The sequence below is a fragment of the Muscardinus avellanarius genome (assembly GCF_963383645.1).
Source record: "Muscardinus avellanarius genome assembly, chromosome: 5".
In the NCBI taxonomy this organism is placed as follows: Eukaryota; Metazoa; Chordata; class Mammalia; order Rodentia; family Gliridae; genus Muscardinus; species Muscardinus avellanarius.
The window spans coordinates 47,840,078-47,856,329 of NC_137790.1; the positions used below are offsets into that span (position 1 = coordinate 47,840,078).

General features: G+C 37.2%; 1 protein-coding gene across 1 annotated transcript in view; it reads left to right on the forward strand.

Moving 5' to 3' along the window:
• Positions 1 to 16,252, forward strand: part of LOC308263477 (olfactory receptor 5H17-like) — a gene marked incomplete at both ends in the record, with an annotated part of 36,153 nt that overhangs the window by 2,235 nt on the left and 17,666 nt on the right. The window contains 2 exon segments of the mRNA XM_080696493.1: positions 512 to 838; positions 841 to 847. Of these exon segments, the coding sequence (XP_080552619.1) occupies positions 512 to 838; positions 841 to 847 (334 nt within the window).

The window sequence follows — 16,252 nt, forward strand, 5'->3', positions numbered from 1 at the left end:
TTTAGTGAGGCCCTTTGAACTCAGTGAGACTCTGTTTCAAAAATAAAAAAATAAAGCCGGGAGTGGTGGTGCACACTTGTAATTCCAGCATTCAGGAGGCTGAGACCTGAGGATTGCGGTTCATGGACAGCTTCAGCTACTTAGTGAGGTCCTCTGCAACTTAAATAAATAAAAATAAAAATAAAAATCACTAAATAGGGCTGGGGGTGTAGTTCAGAGATACAATGCCCCTAGGTTCCATCTCCAGTAGTGCAAAAAAAAAGTTCATGTAAATTTAACACAGACTTAGCATGAATTTTCTTTTTCTTAAACCTCTGTATTTCTATATTTAAATAAACTGAGATAATTGTATTTGTCAATTTCTTCAGTTCTCCCCCATTTCCAATAAATATAAGATAATAAATGTAAAGGCATTCTGATAAATACATGGTTTACTTGAACTTTCTTTCAAAACATTTCACTTCAATAATATCTAAACTATTTTTTTTGCATTTACTGCATTTCACTTCAGAAGCATCCAGTGAAGACATAGGAAAGGAAAATGTAACCTTACTTACAGAATTTGTGCTCACAGGACTCCCATGTCAGCAAGAATGGAAGGTCCCCCTGTTCCTGGTGTTCTTGGTGATATATCTCGTCACCATGGTGGGGAACCTTGGTCTGATTGCTCTCATCTGGAAGGATCATCACCTTCACATCCCCATGTACTTTTTCCTTGGGAATCTAGCCTTTGTGGATGCTTGGTTATCATCTACGGTGACCCCAAAGATGCTGATCAACTTGTTAGACAAAAGCAAGATGATATCTCTTTCTGAATGCCTCATACAATTTTTTTCTTTTGGATTCAGTGCAACCACAGAATGTTTCCTCTTGGCAGCAATGGCTTATGATCGCTATGTAGCCATATGCAAACCCTTACTTTATCCAGTGATTATGAACAATAGACTATGCAGCTGGCTATTAGCATTGTCATTTGCAGGTGGTTTTCTTCATGCTTCAATTCATGATTTTTTTTTATTTAGGCTAACCTTCTGTAATTCTAACATAGTATATCACTTTTATTGTGACATCATACCATTGTTTAAGATATCTTGTACTGATCCTTCCATTAATATTTTAATGCTTTTTATTTTGTCTGGATCAATTCAAGTATTCACCATTGTGACTGTTCTTATCTCATATACATTTGTTCTTGTCACAATCTTAAAAAAGAAATCTTTCAAAAGTATAAAGAAAGCATTCTCTACATGTGGAGCTCACCTCTTATCAGTGTCTCTATACTACAGCACTCTTCTCTTCATGTATGTGCGCCCTGCATCTCCTCAAGCAAATGACCAAGATATGATGGACTCTCTGTTTTACACAGTCATAATCCCTGTGTTAAATCCAATTATCTACAGCCTGAGAAATAAGCAAGTCATAGATTCACTGACAAAAATGTTGAAAAGAAATGTTTAAAACTCATACTAATATCTCTTATCCATTTAGTATTAAACAGTCACAATATTTTTCAGTTAGATTTTTTATTTTGTTTTGAGAAACATTTCAAGGCTTTTGCAATTATAAATGTCCTGTCCTTTTTTTCACCAATCACTTTAATGACTCAAATTATACTCCTAACAAAATCCTTATATATCATTGTCTTTAGTTAGATTCCAGTTTTAAACAACTATTCATATTATCAAATATTTGAAGCAGAAAATAAATAAAAATATTTTATTGGGTTATATATTCTTTAATGTGATTTTATTGATGTACTAACCACTAAAATAGTATATAATTCTTTTTAAAACAACTGAGGTAGGATATATTATACAGCTGGCAGCATTGTAAAGGCTGGAGATTGTAATATATATACTGCATTGTGTTTGCAGTTTTGTGTTTAGCTGAGCAAATGAAAATCCTAGGAAATATACTAAGAGTAAATCTCCCTTTACACTTTCTTTACTCCAATTGATTTGAAAAAGTTAATATTGCTTCTTGTAGAAATCTTACCAACATATCACATGGAGAAATAAACTGAAATGAGAATGGAATCATAAAAAGTAAAACAGTAAAGGCAGGGCCACACCCCAAGAAGATGATCTTGATTTTGTCTTTTTATTGAGCAGCCATTTTTTAGTTTATGATTTTCAAAGGTCTTTTTTAGCTTCATTTATTTGATAACTGGAAATGATAAAAGTTGCACCAATTCAGAAAGCTAACAAATTAGACTAAAGAATTAAGGTAGCATGACCATAGAGAAGAAAAGTGGTAGAATAGGGAAGTAATGGTCTCAGTAATCTGGGAATTAAAAAATTAAGCAAGAAAGAAAAATAAATATCAATATTTATAAGAATGCTGCACTGAGAACAACCAGTTTGTTTAGATGAATTTGTCATAATTCTAAATGTATATTATCAATGATTAAATAATTCTAGAAAGATAAAATGTTAGAGTTCCCTGTGTGTTCTTGGAAAAGACATAAAAATAAGCAAGCTTGAATGTTTTGTACCTGATGGTACCTTAAATGTTAGTTTTCCTTACACTACATACCTTTAAAATATAATAAATTATCTATGTTCATTTCTACCCTTAATATTCCTCTTAATAATGAAATTCCATGCACATTTCTACTGCTACCAATCTGGATCTCATCTTAAAAATTACAAACCTTAGTATTTTTTAAGTAATTTTCCTCCACTATCCTATATATAAAGTCTTACTTCCCAAACATTCCTGCTAGATGATTGTCATATACGGACACTGGTTAAAAATATCCTTCTTCTGTAATCGCAGCGAGATTCAAATCTGGTAGACAGATTTGGGAGAGGTGGCTATAATGGTTTGGATTTAGAATGTCTCCCTACTCCTCATGGAAACAAGGTAGCGATGTTGGAAGATAGATGAAAGGAAGGGGTAAATTATGGCCATGATTAAAGTGGGACCAATGGCATCCCTGATGAAATCTGGCCCCGTTGCAGCAATCATTCAAAACACAAACCACAACAAATAGTGGAGAGGATGTGGAAAAGTGGGAACTCTAAAACATTGTAGGTGGGATTGCAAATAGTACAACCACTTTGGAAAGCAGTATGAAAGATCCTCAGAAGAATGGGAACAAATTTACTATTTGATCCAGCAATACCACTTCTGGGTATCCACACCCCCCCACCCCAAAAGCAAACCAAACAACCAAACTAATGCATGCATACCTATGATCATAGCTGCACAATTCACCATTGCCAAACTATGGAACCAGCCAAGATATCTATCAACAGATGAATGGATTACAAAATTGTGGGATGTGTACACAATGGAATTTTACTCAGTCATAAAAAAACACAATTACATCATTTTTAGGAAAATGGATGGAACTGAAGGGCATTATGCTAAGCGAGAGTAGTCAGTCACAAAAAATAAGAAATTGAATGCTTTCCCTAACATGTGAAAGCTAAGGAGAAATGGGTCATAGGAGGAACTCTAGATGAAAAAGGAGATCCTATAGAGGAGCAAATAAGGCAACCTAAATGAGGGGATGGGAGTGAGGGAAGCAGGAAACTCTCTAAAGCACATGATGTACTTAAACATATCGATGTCAACCACTAAGCCAAGCATTGGAAGGAGAGATGAGGGAATGGGATGGGGATTGGGTAGGGGCTAACTGGGCAATATGTGCATGTATGTCTACACAAGTTTTTTTTATCCCATTATGATGTATGAACACAATGCACCCATAAAATTTATCTCCTAGAGGTCAAATAAATAAATAAAAATGTTCTTACTTAAGAAAATAAAAAAGAAAGTGGGATCATGTGGCTATGATTGAAAAACACCCAGCAGCAGTGGTTGAAAATGGCCTGACTACCATTCAATTTCAGTGGATTTTGTCAGTCAAGTAATGCTGGATTTTCTGAATAAAATGAGTCATCAAGGCTTCCCCCAGATTTCAAAGGAAGGCCTGGGACATGGCAGGGTCAGAATCCCTGATAGTAGGCCCAAATGAGAAAATTTGTGAAGATGTGAGAGTGAGTTCAATGTTAAAAGGAAAACCCCTGAGACTTAGAAGTATCTAAATAAAAGTCTAATGATTACAAGGAAAGATTGCAAACTATGAGCCATGGAGGAAGATTAGAAGCACCAGTACGCCACACATTGCAATCAACCAAGCTGCAGGGGCTTGACTGCCAAGGCCCCATTGGAGATCACATCTCACCACCATGTGCCCTGGATTTCAGAAAAGGGGATGATATTCTCAATTTCTTTCAAAGGATGGGTAAGGGAGAATTTATACAATCTTCACTATTTTTATGTGAAAAAATTATTTTTAAATTTACAATAATTTGTGATTGAGTTTATAAGATGCCAAAATTGACAAGTGAAAATGAAAAAGTATTTGTGAGTTATCTGTGTACATTACTTTCATGACTAAAGTCTGGGTAAACAAAATACTTAACTTGAAGACTGGTTATTTTTTAAAAGAGTGTTGCAATAAAGAATATTATGTTAAAAGAGATCAATCAGGCTCAGCCACCACAAGTATTTTATTTTCATAACCAGTAATCTCTATTTACTCATTGTCTACCAAAAGAGTTGCTTTTGCATTTGGTATATGTCTTAGCTTTTAGCTTTTCTTTTGTTTCTATGTCCACCCTGTTCAGTGTCTTTTTTTTTCTGCTGTTTTTCTTGTCTCTTTTTTGTTTGAGCCAGGACTCTTGGTCACAACAGAAAGTGAGTTTATTGATTGGATTTTACTCTAACACAAAGATTGGAGGAATCCGATTTAAAAATCATCAGGAAAGAACTGAAAAAAGAAAGGCAGCAAGTCAGATGCCAAAATTACTTTCCTTTTTTTTTCTTTTTCTTGGTGGTACTGTGGTTTCTGGAAGCCCTTCTACCTCCAGGGTACATTCCCAGACCTATTTTATACTTTTTTATTTGGAAACAGGGTCTCTTAAGCCAGCACGGCTGGCTTCAAACCTGCGCGATCCTCCTGTCTCTGCCTCCCAAACACGGAGATTACAAATGTGCACCACCACGCCCAGTTCCAAAATTACTTTCAAACACTATCAATGAAGCCTGGTGTTTCTGCTTTGGGCCATCACAGTTGACACCATTCATTCCATGGTTGAGGACAAGATGTATTTCTGAAGTAGTTTTGATATTCGTGCCTTGGCTGTAATCCCTACATTCTCTTTGGTCTCTCCTTGTTTCCCACTGTTCACATACCAACCATGGAAGTTTGGTTTGACTGGCCAACCCTAGATTATCATTTCACACTAGATGCAATAAAGCTAGAAATGTAAGTTCCTATATGTAGAGGGAGTAGCAGTGTCTGTTCATTAACAAGAATCATATGTTTAAAAAAAATGGATCAAGTCTTGTGTACCTTAGAAGTGGCATATGTACTTTATAATGTTTAATATAATTTTCTCAAGTTTCTTTCTTCTCTATTTCTCTTTTACTTGTGGAAAACCTTCAAATGTGTAAGACGTCCATAACTACAGATTCAACTACTGCAGTCAACTCTGGATCCATTTTTTTAATGCAGGGATTGTTCTAATATAATCACATCTCACCTGAATTCTCAGATGATGTTATTTCTTTATGTCTGGCATTTTCAAGTCATTTTAAGTTACATTGCTGTTCTACCAATATAATATGTCATGGAGTCCTGTTGACTATGTTCTGAATTTTTTGAATTATTTTTCCCCTATCACTATTTTTTTATTGGTGTATTGTAGTCATATATCTTAATGGACTACAAGATGGTAGAGGAGTACATGCACACATTACTCATTTAGCCCTTCCCCATTTTCCACTTCATTCCCTCTCCCCTCTTCTCATGTTTAGCTTAATAATTGACTTTGATATGTTTGTGAACGTACATCATGCACATTTGGACATTTCCCTCTTCCCCTTTCCATTCCCCTCAGGTCACCATATTTTCTCATCTATGGTTTCTCCTTTTTCTTCTAGAATCCTTCTTCTGTCCTTTTTTGTCCTTAGCTTCTGCATATTAGGGAGAGCAACAATTTTTTTTTTTTTACTTTTTGTCAGTGACTAATCTCACTTAGCATAGTTCCAACCATTTCCCTGAAAATGATAAAATTTTGTTCTTCCTTTTGGCTGAGTAAAATTTCGTTATGTATATATCCCATAGTTTTGTAATCAATTTATTGGTTGATGAATATCTTGGCTGGTTCCATAATTTTTTTAACATTGTCATTATTAAGATTTATTGGTTTTCGATGATCAGTTCACAGACATTTCACTCTGTACACACGTTACTCACATACCAAAAATCTACAAAGCCTCATACTGTGATTCCTTTTCAGTTACTCCAGTTAATATTCAGCTTCAAATTTGGAGGCAAATTTTCCCAAAAGAGGTTTCAAGTGCCATATCTTAAAATGCTGATAAGCTGTTAAGTCTCACCAATTCACAATGTATATCATATAACTACATATGCAAATTTCCAATCTTTCACAGCACATAAAGAAAATTATTAAGAAAACTGGACTACCATGACCAAAGATGTTACAGAACACATAACTCTGACAGGGTGATGACCAGGGAGTGGTTTTCTTGAGGAAGCAATTCTACTAAAAAGTTACATGGAGACAGAACTTAAAATACTCAAGACATTAAATGCATGACTGTGACTCCAGATTTCCATTTAGTATGCTTTGTTTTGTAGGATATAAAACTAACCCCCACCTATGGAATGTTAGGCTGACACCAAAGACAGTCGAAGTCGCCCATAATCCAATAGCCCACTATTTTCTGGTTGTACAAAAAAATAGACAACCAGCAAATGGTTTCACCTCTAAAAAAATTATTTACACTTAAAAAATGGGATGAGGTGGGATTCTCTCCTTCTTAAAAATGTGTCTAGTGCTACAAAAAAACTTGCATTTACAAAATAGTTGATAAAAATATACCTCTGGATTGTACAAAAAGGGAGCCAGGGAACACTGATGAGATGTGGTGTGGGATTAATCCAACAGGGCTTCTTTCTCTTCGGCTTTGTCAGAAGATGGACATGCCTTGCTTTTCGTCTCTCCGTTTTCTGCAGGCAAGTCTTCTTTAGTTTCTTGCTGTGCATTGGGCTCAGGTCTCTGTCACTATGAGCAGGTCGTCTACAGATATTCCCTTTTTTCTTTCTTTCTTTCTTCTTTTTTTTTTTTTTGGTGGTACTGGGGTTTCTGGAAACCCTTCTACCTCTGGGCTACACTCCCAGACCTATTGTTTTTTATATTTTTATTTGGAAACAGGGTCTCTTAAGTCTGTGAGGCTGGCTTCAAACCTGTGCGATCCTTCTGTCTCTGCTTCCCAAGCTGGAGGATTACAAGCGTGCGCCACCACGCCTGGCATTCTTCCATTTTTTTTTTTTTAATATGAGAAAGCAGTACATGTCTTTTGCAAAAGCTGGGACCCCAAATACCTACTGGCAATAAATTTTGTCTTCCCTCCAAAGGCAGCAGTCCACAGTTTCATTTTGGAGAACAGGTGCTGCTGCTCCACATGTACCCTGGCCTCCCGCTCTGCACAAAGGAGTGTGGTGGTCATGAGGGCTGATGATTCCCAGAACACGTAGTATGGCGGCCCATCCCAGCTATGTGGGGCTCCCTCTGATACCCCCCAAGCCCTTTTACCACTTAGCATGTTGTCCAGAATTCCCGAGCTTGTGTGGCAGGAGAAGTCTACTTTTAGGGAGATTTCCTCAAAAGTTCATGGTGGATTGGACTGGATCTGTCTGCCTCTTTAAATACTAGTCACCACCACTGCTGCTGCTGCCGCTGCCATCTCAGTTCTCTCCTGAACACCTTTCCCCACAGTATAATTTCCAGAACTCCCGAGCATGTGCATCAGTAGCAGTCTACCTTTGAGGACATTTCTTTAAAATTTTAAGAAGGGTTGGATTGGATCTCTGCTTCTACCAAATACTGACCACCACTGCTGCTGCAACAGCCATCTTGGTTCTCTTCTGAGCACCTTATTCACACAGCATGTTGTCCCAAATTCCCGAGTATGTGCAGCGGTAGCATTCTACCTTTGGGGCGATTTCTTCAAAAGATCATGGTGGATTGAATCAAATTTCTGCCTCTCCCAAATACTGGCCACCACCATTGCTACTGCCTCCACCATCTCAATTCTCTCCCAAACATTTTTCTTACATGGCATGTTGTCCAGAATTCCTGAGCATGCACGGCAGTAGCTTTCTACCTTTGGGGAGATTTCTTCAAAAGATCAAGGTGGATTGGTTCGGATCTCTGCCTCTCCCAAATACTGGTCTCCACCGCCCCTGCTGCTGCCACCTTCCTCCTGGTTCTCCGCTGAGCTCCTTCCTTACATGGTATGATGTCCAGAATTCTTAAGCATGTGCAGCAGGAGCAATCCCCCTTCGCAGAGATTTTTTTCCCAAAAGTTCAAGGTGGATTGGTTAGGATTTGTCTGCATCTCTGCCACTGTTGTCTTAGCCCCTCTCCAATATTTTTTAACAAAAGAAGACAGTATGTGTGTTTTGAAAAGGTTGTGAGATTGAGCACTCAGCAGCAATGAATTTTATATCTCCTCCACGATTGGAGGCCCACATCCTCACCACATAGAGCAGGATCTGCTGTTCTGAGCACATCACAGCCCCCAGCACAGCACAGAGGAGCGCAGCGGCCTCCCTGGGGTGCACGGATTGGCTTCCCGCCCAGCACTGCTTGGATCCCTCCACCACGCCCAGATCATTTTTCTTAAAAGGTATGTTGTTAAGAGTTCCCCAGCATGTGTGGCTGAAGCGGTCTTTTCTCTCATCTCTTCTGGGATCTTCTTCCAAAAATTACTTTTCTTGCATGATGGGTGTCTCCTTGTCATCTTGCTTCTAATTCCACCATTATCCCCTCTCTCCTGTATTCTAGATAAGAAATCACAGCTGGAAATGTCTCCTTAAGTTGTCCCAGTCAGATATTAAACCAAAATATGATGTCCAGGGCTTCTCCGAGGAATGCATGTCCTTTGCGGTGGCTGCAGTCTCCACTGTGACTGCGGCTGCTGACATCTTCCTCTCTTCAAGTCCAAGAAGATGTATTTTAAAGCAATAAGTGACATCATGTCTCCCTCTATTTTTCAAGAGAAAGAAGTTAACTAAATATATAACATTTCTATTTGAAAAAGTTTTTCAGAAAATACAAAAAATAGAATATATATATATATATGATATATGTACATATATACCTTCATTCATTCACTCATTCATTCATATACCTATTGATTCATTTATCTATCTACCACCTACCTACTCATTTCTATACCTTCCTACCTGCTTATCTACTTCTATAAGATATTGGTTCAAAGATATGGTGATTCAGACGCTGGGCGTGGTGGTGCACGCTTGTAATCTCCGCGATTGAGAGGCGGAGACAGGAGGATAGTTCAGGTTCGAAGCCAGACGCGCTGGCTTAAGAGACCCTGTTTCCAAAAATAAAATAGGTCTGGGAGTGTAGCCCGGAGGTGGAAGGGCTTCCAGGAAACCCAGTACCACCAAAAAGATATGGTGATTCAGGTTTCATTGAATGCAGTCTACAATCTGCTGGCATTGGAAAATCTGTGTTGTGGTTCAAAATTTACAACCCATAGAATTTAAAGGACTTGTTACCAGAAGTGCCAATGAAAACAGAAGACCCAAGTCTAGCTCAACAGTCAAGCAGAGGGAAAAATTCAATCTTCTTTTATCATTTTTGCTTATCCTGGCCCTTGATAGACGGGATGCCCCCTCACATTGATTGATAGTCAATATATTTACACAGTTCTGGGAAGATTTTCAGACTCACTAGAAATATTTTCTAACAAGATATCTGGGCAACCTGTAGCTCAGTAACAATGACACATAGAATTAACCATCAAAATTGCAGACAGCCACTTGCTTTGCTAACTTGGTACCCACCACTACTTAAAGTCAAATTAAATCTCCATAAAATATAATAATAAGGTGTCTTAGTCTGTTCAGGCTGCTATTAATAAACTACTACAAAAGAAGATAAACTATACCTTTAGTCTGAGTAGCTAATGCAAAAATTGATTTTTTACAGTACTGGGAATGAAATTTAAATGTCATCAGATGCCATTTCTGGTAAGAGTATTCTTCATAGATGGCCTTACTGCTATGTCTTCACATGGTGAATGGGAAAATCATACCCTTGGTTTATTAAATAAAATCACTATCTCAATCTGGAGGGATACTCCCTCATAATATAATCATCACCCAAAAATCTTACTTTCTAATATCATCTTAGTGGGTGTTAAGATTTCAACATGAGCCGGGCGTGGTGGCACAGCTTATAATCCCTGCACTTGAGAGGCGGAGACAGGAGGATCACGCAGATTCGATGCCAGCCTCACTGGCTTAAGAGACCCTGTTTCCAAATAAAAATATAAAAAATAGGTATGGGAGTGTAGCCCGGAGGTAGAAGGGTTTCTGGGAACCCAAGTACCACCAAAAAACAAACAACAACAACAAAAAAGGAGATTTCAACATGAAGTTTGGTTACAAACATTCAGGCTATAGCATTTGGCCCATCAGTGTCTAAAGCTGATATCTTTCTTTAAAGAAAAATTCCTTAATTCTATCTCCCATATTCCCAAAGTCTTAACTCCTTCTAGTACCTATTTAAAAGCTAAATACAAAGTCTTATCTAAATATCATCCAAATCTACATAGACAGTTCTCAAAGTACTATTTGTTTAGAGACAAATTGCTTTCAGCTATGAAATTTAAAATGTTATGTGCTTTCAAAATTTGGTAGTGGAACAGGCATAAGATAGACATGCACATTCTTAAAGGCAGAAGTAGGAAAGAAGGAAGGAGCAACATGGCCCACATCCTTTGCTCATCAGATTATAGTCAGGCACCTGCAACACACAGTCTGGAATCATGTGCTGGTGGCTCTACCTGGCCTGGGTGGCAATGGTGACTCCATCAACAGGCTCTGTTGGGCAGTATTCTAGTAAGGCCTATCTGCACTGATCTTGCCTTGTGGTGGTTTCTTTTGGGGCACATACATTTTGGTGGAGTGTGAGCTTTCTGTGGTGACCCTATTTCCACCAATTATGTATTATCTACTGTTACTTGCCTTAGGACAATTTTCTGCCAGCAATGTGTATGTAGTTGCATCCTTTTAAATCAAGAAGAAATATCCATATCTCCAGGGATGTCCTGCTTTCAGTGCTCGATGGCAAGTGGGTAGAGTTATGAGTTCTGAAGCTGTTCTTTACCAAAGGCCCTTGTACTCTGCACCTGTAATAAAAAAGGGCAGCCCCAACAATCTACAAAATGTCTTTTTAAAAAAATATTCCCTCGGTTATTTGGATTATTGAATAAAATCTGAAATTTGTCATTTGTTCACACACTTGGAGTCCTTTCCTTAACACACTTCCTACTACCTTTCAAAATGGAGAGGTTGAACATATTTCAAATTCCTAAGTTTAACTTCTCTTTTGATTAAACATTAAATCTTTAAATTATTTCTTCTCACACTTACTATATCCATTTGAACATAGCTTCACCAGATACATTTCTAAAGATGGTTGATAGAAGGAGCCCACAGCAATGCAGCACCTCCCCAAGAGTGAAGTAAAACAATAGTTTTTCAATGTCAAACTGAGATAGGAAGATCTTTGGAAAAGTTGATGAGAATCTTGCTAATAGCACTTAGGAAAAAAATCAATAGTTCTGGATTCTAGAATAGTTGGAGAACTGATATAAGACAAAGTTCACATCAGTACCAGTTAGGTGGCTCAGGAGCTGCATTTTTTTGTGGTAACTCTATGCAATAGAGGAAACCCAATAGCCACTAAGCTTAAAGAAAAACAAAAACAAAACAGAAGCACAGAAGCAGTCCAATATATCTTAGCTGAGATTTTCTCAGAAAAGAAAAACAGTCTAAGCCTATCCCGGTAGGCTATTAGAGCCCTTGTAGGAATCATTGACAGCCTGACAGAAATAATAAAACTTTTCATGCAAAAGTTCCTGCCGACAGGAGGACCACGCAGATAAAAAAGGGACTTTGCTTGCACTTCCAGCCAACCACCAAGATGCCTATAGAAAAATCTTCTCTTTTTCTTCTTTTATTTTTTTCTTTTTATTATATTTTATAAAGTTTTGCAACAAATTAAGTAGCCATTTGAAACTGACATCCTGGCTTTTGGGGAGGAGGAAGGTGGACAGGAGTTGGTATGTGAATCAAAGAGAGATGACTGACAAACCCCACACACCTTCTCTGCTTCCCCCAGTAGACTGAGGAACTACGGAGGCAAGGAATAACATTCTACCTGTCTGGATGATTACAAAGTTTGGATGCAGTTTGCACAGGAATATGTGAAATTCCAGGCTCATCCCCTTGCTCAGCAGAGGAGAACAATGAAGAAAGAGGCTGATGGCAGTGTATTGAGTGTGAGCGACCAAAATGCCATTTGCATCCATCATACAAGTTTTCTCAAAATAGAGTGTCTCAGTATCTTCAGAATGCAGAATATTGACCACTGCTATAATAAAAATTACATGAACTCTTTGGTATTAAAGAAAATGGTATTTTGTCATTTAACTAGATTATCCCAACTTCTGCTTTTTCACTATTATCTCATTTCCTACTCCACTTTTATAATATTACCTAAATTTTAATTTTAACCCTATACCTCCACTATTTATTTTTCTCTCCTTCTATTTAGACTTAACAGAGCATTACTTATCCATGAAGAACAAGATCATGCTGATTTCAGGAAAAATGAACATAATTTTAGATTATCATGTTAAGAAAAATAATTCAGACACATAAAGACAAATATCTGATGCTGTTCATTATATATGGAATCTAGGGGGTGGATATCACTGGAAAGTAGCATGGAAGTATCTAAGAAGTGGAGGGATATTAGGGGTAAGGAAGAAAGAAGGGTTAGGGAAAGTAATAGGCAATAGTGGGAATAGATAGGATCAAAGTATCTTTTATGCATATATTAATATGTCACAATGAAACCTATTCTATATACTTAAACTGCACTAATAAATTTTGTGGTGGTACTGGGGATTGGTCTCAGGAACATTTTATTTCTGAGATACATCCCACCCAGCTTTTTTAAATTTTTAAATTTTTTTTTTTGTTTTTTTGAAACAAGGTCACACTAGTTTGCTGAGAGTCTTGCTACATTTCTGAGGCTGTCCTTGAACTTATGACCCTCCTATCTCAGCTGCTCAAGTACTAAGATTATAGGCATGTGCCACCACACCTAGCTCATACACACACACACACACATACACAGTGTGAACTCACACACATATATGTACATGTATGATGCTGATGATTGATCCAAGGGGCATTCTATCTCCCAGCTATACCCTAGCCTGCTTTATTTTTTCATTTGGAGACAAGTTTTCACCAAGTTCCTGAGAGCCTCACAGAGCTGCCGCGTCTGGCTTTTATAAACAAAAGTTGCCTAAACATGTCACAACTGTCACCTATAGGGCAAAATAGTTGCATACAGTACAATGGCGATATTTATAATACAACTGCCTATAGTAACTTAATGTTTTTGACTCCATGGTCTGTATCCTGTGGGACAATTTGAACTTTCTCTAGAGTGTCCAAATATGCAATGCCCAGTAGAACCCTTTCCATTTTTCCTAAAGGAAATCTTTTGGCTCTCTTGAGGTATTTGGTTTCTCAGTTCTTAATCTTTTGGCAGGAACACATGGTTAGACTAATGCTTGGCTCTTACTGAAGACAGATTTATGTAAACAGCATTTCATCAGCTCCTGAAATAGTCTCCAAAACGGATCTGTCATGAGTTGTCATTCCTGTCCTATAATTGTGTTTTTTATACTTTGTAAGGACTAAACTTTAAAATATCTTCACAATTTTTTCAAGGGATGGGTAAGAGAAATGGTTTCTATAATCTTTACTATTCTTTATATTGAAAAGTTAAGAATTTCCTTTAATTGTAATAAATTAAGATTGGGTTTTCAAGATGCCAAAATCGACAACTGGAATTGGTAAACTATTAGTGAATTATGTGTGCACTTTACTTTCATGACTAAAGTCTGAATAAGTGAAATAGCTAGCTGGAAGACTGACTATTCCCTTTAAGAATGCTTTATACTTTGTTAATCTAACCATAATGACTTCATAAGATACATTTAATTGAACCAGAATATTCATTTAAAATTCCATTAAAGATTCAATTGTAATATTAACTTATTTAATCTTTCACTTTCTTCCAAAAATAATGATATTGAATGTGTACATTTACACACACACATGTCTCAGGGATATATATTATATACATATATGCTACATACATGTATAAAATTAGAAAATGTACATAGAATTTTCCTCCACCACTCTTTCCAGAATTCATGATGTAAAAAGTATTTGGGTTTAAAATGCAAAAACAAAGCCGGCGTGGTGGCGCACACTTGTAATCTTAGCATTCGGGAGGCTGAGACTGGAGGATCGCAGTTTGTGGCCAGCCTCAGCTACTTAGTGAGGCCCTCTGCAGCTCAGTGAGAACCGGTTTTAAAATAAAGAATAAAAAATAGGGCAGGGGGTGTAGTTCAGAGGTCGAATGCCTCTGGGTTCCATCCCAAGACCCGCAAAAAAATAAAAAATAAAAAAAATTGAGGATTTTAAATTATTTTCTGATTCGAGACTGCATGGGATAAAGTCCATCTACAATTAAAAGACACAGAGCTACTAAAATTTTTGGTGTTGGTTACTTACATAGCCTATTTCTGCTTGATGTTTTGATTCAACACTATTAAAACAAAATTGTTAAGAGACAAAGTGTTTTCAAGTAAAGCCATTATAATATTAGTAAAGTATTTATTTAGGTATAACATATTTTTAAATTGGGGAATAGAGGATCAATTACTACAACAACAACAAAAACAAGAACAACAACAACATAAACATAAACATAATAAAGCAAACCAGTGTGCCACTGGAAACAGAGGGACATAGTGAATTTTAACATTAATATAGGAAAAGGCTGTGCACCTGCAATGCTATTTAAAGATAAGCACAAATAAGAGAGCTCAGCTGTTTGGGAATTGCCAGAGAATAATGTAGCCATAAATTTTGCAAATGTTTTGGGCTCACTATATGTGGGTCAGAAGCAAACTGGCTACTCTGATATCACTCAAGCCTTTCTGGGTATTGGCAAACTGTTCTACATAGAAATTTTAGTTCCCAGCCCAAAGTCAGTGAGACACCCTACCCCCTGTCAGAAAATATCTATGGAATGCAAAGAAATTTTGCCCCTGTGACCACCTGGCAGCCATTTTGACTGTTGTGTTGAGAAAACCACAGACGTTCTAGTCTAAGTCAGTTTTGATCAAAACAAAGCCAAGTTTATTATGGAAAGAACATTTAGACAGTGTTAGTATGTTATGAACAACATAAAAATTGCATGGAAAGTTTAAAACCAAATCTTTCATACATACACAAATTTCAGATACCAAACTTTGAATTTTGAACACAAGAAATAATTCACACTTTTGCATGAACTACAGCATCCAAAAATATAGTTCCTCTCACCCAGTTTCTGAGCCCCTTCTTTTAATTCTTTTCCAGCCTTTCTCTAACACAACATTTCTCCCTTTACTTTAGCTCGTCTTTCCTATGCTTACCCATACATGTTGTATTGATTTGCTTTTTATTGCTTTCTTTTTATTATTATTTTCAAAACTCAATTTTTAAAAATTCTTTGTCCCCTTTCTCCTCACTCTTTCTCTTCCTTGTTACTCTGAGATTCTTTAAAAAAAATTCTGACTATGAAATCGTCTTGCTTTCTTCAAGGACAGCACACAAATGCTAACTTTCTCATGTTAGTTGGAGGGCTCACTATGGTGCCACCTGCATCCAATTCAGTTCTTATGATTCAGAGTTTAACTTTAAACACAAACGGAAAGTGTACTCAAAGAGCCACCAAATCTCTTATTTTCATAACCAGTGATCTCTGTTTACTCATTGTCTGCCAGGAAAGTTGTTTGGCATTTGGCGTGGCGCTACATTGTGCCCCGAGTGTCTTTCCTCTCTTTACACCCACCTCTCCCAGCTTTCCAGCATCCCTTCTGCTTCTATGAATACTTGGCTGCGTTGCATTTTGCTATTCTCTTCCTTGTCTCTTTTGTTCGATCCAGGACTCTTATTTCAGCAGGAAAACAGTTTAATAAATAAATCTTGGCTCTAATCTAGAAAGTCTGTGGAGAATGGAGGAATCAACTCTAAAAA